Raw genomic sequence first — 10,763 nt, forward strand, 5'->3', positions numbered from 1 at the left:
GGTAAAAATGATCGTGGATCCTCCATGGCGTCTTCCTTTGCGGGAAGATCTACTATCTCAAGGACTGATTTTTCCATCCTGCTTTACAGTCGCTGGCTTTAACGGCTTGGCTGTTGAAAGCAAAATGTTGAGGGATAGAGGTCTTTCTGATTCAGTGATTCCTACCCTTTTGAAGGCCAGGAAGTGGACATCTAGGAAGATCTATCATTGTACGTGGAAATCGTACATTTCATGGTGTGAATCGCTGCAGCTGCACCCTCGCTTGTTTTCTATAGCTAGGGTTTTGGCCCTTTTTACAAAAAAGGGTTGAGCAGCGCTTGGCATTGGGTACTTTAAAGGGCCAGGTTTTCGGCCTTGGCTCCATGTTGCCTGGTTGGCTACGCTTAGCCTTTAGGAGTTGATGTTACTGTCTGGTTGTTTTTTCCCGCCCCTCCTGCCTATACTGCTTTGGGGCGTCCCACGCAGCTCATGGAGATGAGGCTGCGTCTTTCGATGGACGATGGAGAATATAAGATTTTTGTACGATCTTACTGTAACATCTTTTTCTCTGATGTCCATCGACAGATGCAGCACCCGCCCCTCTGTTTTGGGGTTTGTTCTGTTGTCTTCACTGCTTTTTAACTAAACTGGTGTGCTGGGTTGTGCAGTGGGGGTTTATGCATGGAGGGACAGCCCCCTAGGGCCTAGACTACTCCTGATGGGAGGAGCATAAACCCACTCCACTCATAGAGATGAGGCTGCATCTGTAGATGGACATCAGAGAAAGATTTTACGGTAAGATCTTACAAAAGTCAAAAATCCAGTTTTTTTTTTCCTCCTCAACAAGCTGATGATTGAGCCATGTAAAAATTACACCATTGTAATTAGGCAATTGACATAGAGCACTCCTGCCACATGATACCGCAGTACATCTAAAATTTTTAATTGTGGTATGTGAAAAGAAAAAAAAAACACTTGACATTTTATGGAGAATATTCTTTTATAAAGGACATAATGGCATTTAGTATTTGTAAATCTGTATATCTAATTGAATGGATTTGTCCTTTATCTTCTATTTTCTTTCAGGGATTTGCAAGAATGCTTTCAGAGATTGGCCGAGAAAAGAGCCAGGAGTGGGGGTCCACAAGTCTAGGCGGAGTCTTTAAAGTGGAATGGATACGGAAGGAAAACTTGCCTTTTCAGTATGCTCACCACTTGCTGAACCCATGGAATGACAATAAGAAGGTGCAGATAAGTCGTGATGGACAGGTAACTTTAAAGCTCTCTTGTTATCCAGTTAGTAGATGCTGCAAGTAATATCTGTAAGATAGCATTTAAACTTACTAAATTGTAGGCTTATTTCTAACACAAATACATTTTAAAACATAGTTGTACTTACCTTCTGTCAGTCAATTCAACAGGTACACTTTATGTGGGGCTTCAAAGATAGGCATTATAGGCATCATTGTGCTTCAGATCTCCCCAATTTGCCATGGCAGATATATGGGGTATGCAGCCCCAAGCTCTAAATTGGGTCACACTCATTAAACTTCAGGCTCTGAACGTGAGCAGGGGCTTGTCCGATGCACCAAAGACTGCACAAATCCAAATGAAAATACTGGCTGCACTCTGAAAAAAATTAAAACGAGTGTCCATGCCTGGGACCTCTCCTCTGAGATTTTTCATCCACAAATGGGGGCTTAATTGTAGCGATAAGGAGAGACCTACAGAGTTTTATTTGTAAACCATGACATTTAAAGAGTCAAACACACACTATCAAGTGCAATCATTTGTCATATAGATATCTCTCCTATTACAATCTGAGTTAAAAACAGGAAAAGCCACAATACATGCTAAAAGCAATCGTTATTACAGGATAGTTAACTGAAAAGGAGAGGAGGTGATTGGGGGACAAAGGGGTAGGAAGGAAAGGGAAGGAAAAGAGTAAGAAAGAGGAGAGAGAAAAAAGTAGCTGGGAGCATAATATAGAGCTGGGTTCCTAAACAGCCATTTGCCAGACACTGGGCAAATGTTCGACTTTCAGAGTCCAAACTTTTAACAAAGATTTTTGGGTACATTGGCAGTGCCTTCTGCCTAAATATAATGCCTATATTAAAACCAGAACCTGTCATTTTGCCTAGAATTTAGGTTTGCTTTTAGGCCCCTTTCACACTTGTGCAACCTGAAAGTGGCGCTACTTTGCCGCGACTTAAAGCTATGCCTGTGTAATCTTAACGTCTATGGACGCCAAGTCGCATCAAAGCGAGCAAAAGTAGTGCAGGGACTACTTTGAAGTTATACAGATATGAACAATACTCATTGGAAAGCATGGGATAGGACTTGTCATGTCCTAATTCGCACGACGAGTCGCACAAGTGTGAAAGGAGCCTTACTTAACCGCTTCCATACAGAGCAGTTAGACCCCCTTCCTGCCCAGACCAATTTTCAGCTTTCAGCACTCTCACACTTTGAATGACAATTGCTCAGTCATGCTACACTGTAACCAAACAAAATTTTTATCATTTTTTTCACACAAATAGAGCTTTCTTTTGGTGGTATTTGATCACAACTGGGGGTTTTTTTTCCGTGATATAAGCAAAAAAAGAGCAAAAATTTTGCAAAAAAAACACTTTTTTTTAGTTTCTATTATAAAATTTTGCAAAAAATTAATTTTTCTTCATACATTTGGGCCAAAATTTATACTGCTACATATCTCTGGTAAAATTAACCCAAATTAGTGTATATTATTTAGTCTGTGTGAAAGTTATTGAGTCTAGAAGCTATGGTACCAATTACTGAAAATTGATCACACCAGATGTACTGATGGCCTATCTCCTTTCTTGAGGCCCTGAAATGTCAGGACAGTACAAATACCCCCCAAATGACCCTTTTTTGTAAAGTAGACAATCCAAGGTATTTAGTAAGAGGCATGGTGAGTTTTTTGAAGTTATAATTTTTTCCCACAATTCTTGGGAAAATTAAGAAAACATTTTTTTTTCTTTTTTTTTCCCAAAACGTTGTCAATTTATAAGCTATTTCTAACACATAGCATGTACACAGCAAAAATGACACCCCAAAATTCATTCTGCTACTCCTTCTGAGTATGGTGATACCACATGTGAGACTTTTACACAGCCTGGCCACAAAAAGAGACTCCACGTCCAAGTAGCACCATAAGGCGTTTTAGGAGCATAAATACACATAAAACTTTCTTACTACCTATCACACTTTTCAAGGCCCTAGAGCACCAATACAATGGAAAAGTCCACAAAATGACCCCATTTTGGAAAGCAAACACTCCAACGTATATTCTATGAGGCATTATGGGTCCTTTGAACATGTCATTTTTTTCCACAAGGTTTTGGAAAATGTGGGAAAAAAATAAAAACTTTTTTTTTTACACAAAGTTGTAAATTTATAGAATATTCCTAACACATAGCATGTACATAGCAAAAATGACACCCCAAAATACATTCTGCCACTCCTCCTGAGTATGGCAATACCACATGTGTGAGACTTTTTCACAGCCTAGCCATATAGAGGGGCCTAAACATCCAAGGAGCATCATCATGCATCCTAGCCACTTGCCTAGGCCTATTTTTGACATTTGGTGTTTACAAGCTAAAATCAGTTGTTTTTGCTAGAAAACTACTTAGAACCCCAAAACATTATATATTTTTTTTTAGCAGAGACCCTAGAGAATAAAATGGAGATTATTGCAATATTTTTTATCACACTGTATTTGCGCAGCGGTCTTCCAAACGCAATTTTTTGGGAAAAAAATCACTGTTTTTAATTAAAAAATAAGAAAACAGTAAAGTTAGCCCAATTGTTTTCCATAATGTGAAAGATAATGTTACGCCGAGTAAATAGATACCCAACATGTCATGCTTCAAAATTGCGCACGCTCACAGAATGGTGACAAACTTTGGTACTTAAAAATCCCCATAGGCGACATTTTAAAAATTTCTACAGGTTGCTATCTTAGAGTTACAGAGGAGGTCTAGGGCTCAAATTATTGCTCTTGCTCTAACGATCGCGACGATACCTCACATGTGTAGTTTGAACACTGTTTACATATGTGGGCGGGGTTTCCGTATGCGTTCGCTTCTGCGCGCGAGCTCGCGGGGACAGGGCGCTTTAATTTTTTTTTTTTTTTTTTTTTTTTTACTATTTTTATTTTTTTTTTTTTTTTTTTACACTGTTTTTAAAAAAAAAAAAAAAAATTGATCATTTTTATTTCTATTACAAGAAATGTAAACATTACTTGTAATAGAAAAAGGCACGACAGGACCTCTTTTTTGTGAGATCTGGGGTCAAAAAGTCCTCAGATCTCACAAGTACACTAAAAGATAGAAAAAAAAAAAAAATAAAAAATAAAAAAAAATTAAATAAAATGAAAAAAAAAAAAGGGACCTTTAAACTGGTTGCTAGGCAATGACGTTTGCCGTAGCTCCGGTCCTCCAAGACCATAGAGTCAAGTGAGGGCAAGCTTGCCCTCACTCGACATCCTGTCTGTGAGGATCTGGGACCGGATCGTTTTCCCCGCTGCCGGCGGGTCCGGTAAACGGGGAAAAGGACCAGAATGCAGCGGGAGGGGGGGGGGGGCACCTCTTCCGCCACCCCGGAAGGGTGATCCCGCGGTGAATCCGCCGCTGGGACCACCCTTATCGGAAAGCCAACCGTCCACCGTTTAAAAAAATACCAGGGTTATGGCAGCTATCTGCTGCCATAACACCGGTATTTAGGTTTAAACGGACGACGTATATAAACCTTTTTGGACTTGGACATGGTGGCTGTATGAAGGGTGACAGGTACTCGGGTACTTTGCTGGGCAGGTGACAGGTACTCTGGTACTGATGAGCAAGTGGCAGGTACTCGAGTACTCCGATAGGCAGGTGACAGGTACTCGGGTACTCTTATGGGCAGGTGACAGGCAGGTGATAGGTACTGATGAGTAGTACTGATACTGATAGGTGATACTGTACTGATGATAGGTACAGATGATCAGTACTGATACTAATAGGTGATAGGTACTGATGGGTACTGATGAGTACTGATAAGTAGTGATGGGTAATGATGAGCAGGTGGCAAGTACTCGGGTACTTCAGGTGTCAGGTACTCTGATGAGCAGGTGGAAGGTACTCGGGTACTCTGTTGGGTAGGTGACAGGTACTCCGATGACGGGTACTCAAAGTACCAGAGTACCTGTAGTCAGAGTACCCGAGTACCTGTCATCAGAGTATCCGAGTACCCGTCATCAGCGTACCCGAGTACCTGTCATCAGAGTACCCGAGTACCCATCATCAGAGTACCCGAGTACCTGTCACCAGCCCATCAGAGTACCTGTCATCAGAGTACCTGTCACCAGCCCATCAGAGTACCTGTCATCAGAGTACCCGAGTACCTGTCACCAGCCCATCAGAGTACCTGTCATCAGAGTACCCGAGTACCTGTCATCAGAGTACCCGAGTACCTGTCATCAGAGTACCCGAGTACCTGTCATCAGAGTACCCGAGTACCTGTCATCAGAGTACCCGAGTACCTGTCATCAGAGTACCCGAGTACCTGTCATCAGAGTACCCGAGTACCTGTCATCAGAGTACCCGAGTACCTGTCATCAGAGTACCCGAGTACCTGTCATCAGAGTACCCGAGTACCTGTCATCAGAGTACCCGAGTACCTGTCATCAGAGTACCCGAGTACCTGTCATCAGAGTACCCGAGTACCTGTCATCAGAGTACCCGAGTACCTGTCATCAGAGTACCCGAGTACCTGTCATCAGAGTACCCGAGTACCTGTCATCAGAGTACCCGAGTACCTGTCATCAGAGTACCCGAGTACCTGTCATCAGCCCATCAGAGTACCCGAGTACCTGTTATCAGAGTACCTGATGGGCTGGTGACAGGTGCTCTTTATTGGGGGGGGGGGGGCAATCAGTGTGTTTGGGGTGCACTGTACTTGGTAACTAGCTGTTACCACACTCTCTTCCTCACACAGGATCAGTGTGTGAGGAGGAGAACACGGTGACAGCTAGTTACCGTGTTCTCTGATGACATTTGTGACCGGCTGTGATCGGACACAGCCGGTCACGTGGTAAAGAGCCAATTTCATTGGCTCTTTACCTAGATCGGGGATCGACTCTGTCCGAGGGACGAGCCTCGTCCCCGATCGCCGCGCTGCGCGCCCCCGGGGGCGCGCATTAAGGAAGGAACGAGCGGCTCGCGCTGGAGCCGCTCATGTGATCGGCTGTGATTGACACAGCCGATCACGTGGTAAACAGCCAATTTCATTGGCTGTTTACCTTGATCGGGGTTGGGCTCAGTCCGAGGGACGAGCCTCACCCCCGATCGCCGCGCTGCGCGCCCCCGGGGGCGCGCAGTAGCGGGGAGATCCGGGCGCCGTCATATGACGTCCGCCCGGATCGAGAAAGGATTTGTGCCGACGTCATTTGACATGACGCGGTACGGAAGGGGTTAAAGGTGCTTTATTCCTTGGACTGCACAAATAGTACTTTTTACTCATTGATTTTGATATGTGACAGGGTTCTGTAGCTAATGCATGATCTTTCTAATACGTTTAGTTTAAAGAATACTCCTTGTGTCACCTGTATAATGTCTGAGATAGTTGTTGGAATTCTGAAGAAGGTACTAAGTTATAAAGCTTAAAGTCGTCGTATACCCACTGAAATGGCAAGCCTCAGGTAATACACAGAGATTAAAGAAATCTTATTACATAAGTTGCTCCTGTATATCTGTGGCCCCCTCTCCTCCCCAACAGCTTACTAAAACACACAGATCAAAGGGTTTTTCGAGCCTCCAGCAGGCAGGGGTAGGGAATATGATCTCACACACCACATAGTATAGAGCAGGAAACTGGGTGTAATCTGAAACCTGAATTGAAGGGAATAGACATCCGTCCCCATCAGTTTAATAAGGAAAAAATGCACAGCTGAGGCTCACTCACCTTCTTGGTGGGGGGGGATTTCCCATGTTTGCTTGGTGTGGAGTGAGAATACCAGAAGTGACTCATGCAGGTAACAGAGGTAGGGGAGATGAGAAAGCAGCCATAATGGGTGCTTTTGATTGAGGCATGTACACACTATAGGAGGGAAGTGCTCTATTCATTTTCCATTTCAGAGGTTTATCTCAAAAATATATTTGTGTATAACAAGGACACAATTCTAGTACTTTCATGTGTAGTTTTTATGCGATTTAGGAATTTCTTGGCTATGCAGTCAGAAAACTGTTAGTCTAGCAAATTTAAATGTTGGAAATTTTTGTTTTCTAGGAGCTGGAGCCTCAAATAGGGGAACAGTTGTTGCTGATTTGGGACAGAGTTCCTTTGGGAGACCAAAGTATTTTGCACTAACAGCCTAACCTCAGGTACCATTTTATTGTATTAAGTATCTGTCTATAGAAAGGTTGTGCAAAAAGACACATTTTCAAGGAGCCAAAATTTTTCATAGGTGTATCGAAGAATGCTGATATATTTTGAGGAATATTTTTTTAACCAATGCTCAAGTCACAAAGCTAACACACTGGGATAGACATCCTCTATTAAAAATAAATGTGAATGTCATTTTAGATGTTAAATGAGATTTGAAAATTCTATCCACATAGCTAAAATGATGATCGCTATCCTTGTTTTAAAGCAGGGGTGCTCAACCAGTGGCCCTTGGGCCACATGTGGCCAACGGAGCCCTCTGATGTGGCCCACGACCTCCTGCTCTGAGATGGCTGGGTGCCAACCAGTCATCCTAGAGCATTAGAGTGGATGGAGCTGGCGCCGAATGCTTCCTCTCTAGTGTAGGCTCCTGTCCCAGGCGAAGTGCATTTGGTATCTCTCGGCCTGGGACAGGAACCTTTCTAACAGCCAGCAGAAACTGAAACGTAAACGGTCAGTTTATTAAACATCACAGTTTAGCAAGGGCATATTATGTAATAAACATCATAGTTTTGCAACGAACATATATAAGCACTTTTCAAGAAAGTGTTATTAGGCTGCTTTCACACTGATCTGTGGGTGCAGTGCACCTAGGGCTTCCCTTTGGATTATCTGCACCGAGCCTCATACTTCTATTATATCCTGCAGGTTTAGTGCGCTTTTTGAAAGCGCACCAAAACTCCTAAATTCCGGAGTTTTGGTGAGCTTTCAGAAAGTTCACCACACCTGCAAGAAATAATAGAAGTCTATGAAAAAGTGTAGCTAACCCACAGGAAAACCACAGGTGCAGTTTACTGCACCTGCGGTGTGAGTAAACTGCAGCGCATCAATGTGAAAACAGCCTTATAGAGGACTAATGACAGTAGTGGCTTATTTACATTTGCCATTTTTGGTGGAGTGTGGTAAAACGGCAAATGTAAACCCTCCCCAAACCAGTGGTGTAGTGTCGGGGGGGGGGGGGGGCCTGTGTGGCCTCCCTGTCACATTCTGTATTACACTTAGACATGCAGGGCAGCACATATGGGAACAGATCCTCTCCATTTTCCCCCTGCAACCGCTGAACGCCGGCTTCTCCTCCTCTCCCTCTTGTTGGCATTCATCGGCTGCAGGAGGAAAATGTTCAATATGCTTTTCAAAATAAAAAAATTTGCCATTTTGAACTTTTTCATTTAATTGTGACTCTCGACCAATTACCAACTCCCCCCCCCTCCTCTGGGGGGGGGGGGGTGGACATATGGACTGCCTGGCGCCCCCCTTGAGCCAGGGGGCGCCGTCGGGACATTGTTGTGTGGGGGTACTCTGCCTGCGCATCTGTATCATGGCTGGCCCCCTCTTGCCCTATGTTTCTTATGTCATTTATGGCTTTAGCCAGCGTCTCCTTGCGGGACTGCGGTCGGCGACCTCCCCTTCATGTTAACCTCACCCTGGGAGCATATCATATAGCAACTCTAATGGGTCTGCGTTCACACACTTCGGGTGCTCTGCGATGAGGATGATTCCTTTTTTACTGCACCTGTGCATGCAAGGGTGCTGGTGGATGCACGGATTGTATCGGTGCAGAAAATTTTAACATGGGGGGCGCCGGTTCCCTTAGGGCCCGCAGATACTCGCCTACTGTGACAAAATTTTCATGCGTCAGTGGCGTTGTTCTAAACGCAATAATGGTAACCACACTTGGTGCGGCTAAAAAGCTGGTCTTCGGATCAGGCTTCTAAAAAGGCTCTACAGATCTCCCCTTTACGGGGAAACTCCTATTTGGGTCTTTGTTGGAATCCGCTAAGGGGGAGTCGCCGAGTAATAGACGGGGCCCTTATTTTTCAGCACACAGACGGCCACTTAACGGAGTGATTGTGACGATTCCCTCTCGGGAACGCTTTCAGGGATTTTACTTAAACCTGTTTACTGTGCCCAGAAAAGAAGGCAAGTTACGTCCAATTCTGGACCTCAAGGTGAACCAAGGTACAGAAGTTTTGAATGGAATCCATTCGAACGGTAGTGGTGTCTCTACACCAAGGAGACTTTTTGGCCTCCATAGATATCAAGAAGGCTTAACTACACATCCTTATCTACACTGGACACCAGCGTTTTCTTCGCTTCACTGTAGGAGAGGAGCATTATCAATTTGTAGCGTTACCCTTTGGTCTCGCCTCCGCCCCCAGGGTCTTTACCATGGTTTTGGCATCACTGCGCCAACGGGGGATTTTGGTACTGCGATACCTAGGTGATCTCCTATTGAGGGCGGACTCTCATTCAGCCCGGTTGGGCGACTTGACGATCGCTGTACAGACTCTGCAAGAGTTCGGTTGAAACATCAATTTAAAAAAATCTGCCCTGATGCCTTCATTATGACTGGATTATATGGGCCTGACTCTGGATTCCTTTGCTTTGGCGAGGGTCTTTTTTCCTCCAGACAAGTGGCACAAGTTGCAGGGGGCGATCCGTTTGCTGTTGGCAAGCAATCTGTCCTCTCTGTGAACTTGCATGCGGGCCTTGGGTCTGATGGTGTCAACCTTCGAGGCGGTTCCGTTTGCTCAGTTCCACACGAGATCCATACAAAGGGAGATTCTCGTCAAATGGAACAAAGATCCAAAGTCCTAGGACATTTGGATTCGGTTGAGTCACAGTGCTGGGGAAGTGCTGCGCCCAGGGGTCCTGGACAGTAGAAGAGTCCAAATTTCCAATAAAATATTTTGGAGCTCAGAGCGATAAAGCTTTGCCAGAGCCACTGGACAAATCGTCTATAAGATTGTCCGGTCCGGATTCAATCGGACAATGCCATGGCCGTGGCTTACATCACTCATCATGTGGGCACCAAGAGTGTCTTGGTGGCCTGGGAGGTGGCGGAGATCCTGGATTGGGCGGAAAGCTTTTTTCTAGCCCTCTCTGCTGTGCACATCCCGGGTGTAGAGAACTGGCAGGCGTCAGGTGTTGGGTCAGGGGGAGTGGTCCCTGCACCCAGAGGTGTTTTTCGTCTCCTGTGTGTCCGCTGGGGGACACCCAACTTCGACCGGTTTGCTTCTTGACTCAACAAGAAGGTTCAAAGGTACATAGCCAGGTCTTGTGATCCTCTGGACGACGCCACAGACACACTGGTGGCTCCTTGGAGTCAGTATCAGCTGATTTATGCATTCCCTTGGCTAAGACTTCTGGTTGCTGATGCTCACTGGGGACAGATCTGCTGTCTCAAGGACCGATCTTCCATCCTGCTTTACAGTCACTGGGTTTAACGGCATGGCTGTTGAAAGCCAGGTATTGAAGGATAGAGGTTTTTCTGATTCAGTGATTCCTACACTACTGAAGGCCAGGAAGTATACTGTGAATCATTGAAGGTGCACCCT

General features: G+C 44.8%; 1 protein-coding gene across 1 annotated transcript in view; it reads left to right on the forward strand.

Annotated features, from left to right (window-relative positions):
• Positions 1–7,374, forward strand: part of YTHDC2 (YTH N6-methyladenosine RNA binding protein C2) — a 288,686-nt gene extending 281,312 nt beyond the window's left edge. The window contains exons 28-29 of the mRNA XM_082243691.1: positions 1,066–1,248; positions 7,270–7,374. Of these exons, the coding sequence (XP_082099817.1) occupies positions 1,066–1,248; positions 7,270–7,350 (264 nt within the window). The 3' untranslated portion in view covers positions 7,351–7,374. The remainder of the gene's footprint in view (positions 1–1,065; positions 1,249–7,269) is intronic.
• The last annotated feature ends 3,389 nt before the right edge of the window (positions 7,375–10,763 follow it).

This window comes from Pelophylax lessonae, assembly GCF_965119305.1.
Source record: "Pelophylax lessonae genome assembly, chromosome: 1".
Lineage (NCBI taxonomy): Eukaryota > Metazoa > Chordata > Amphibia > Anura > Ranidae > Pelophylax > Pelophylax lessonae.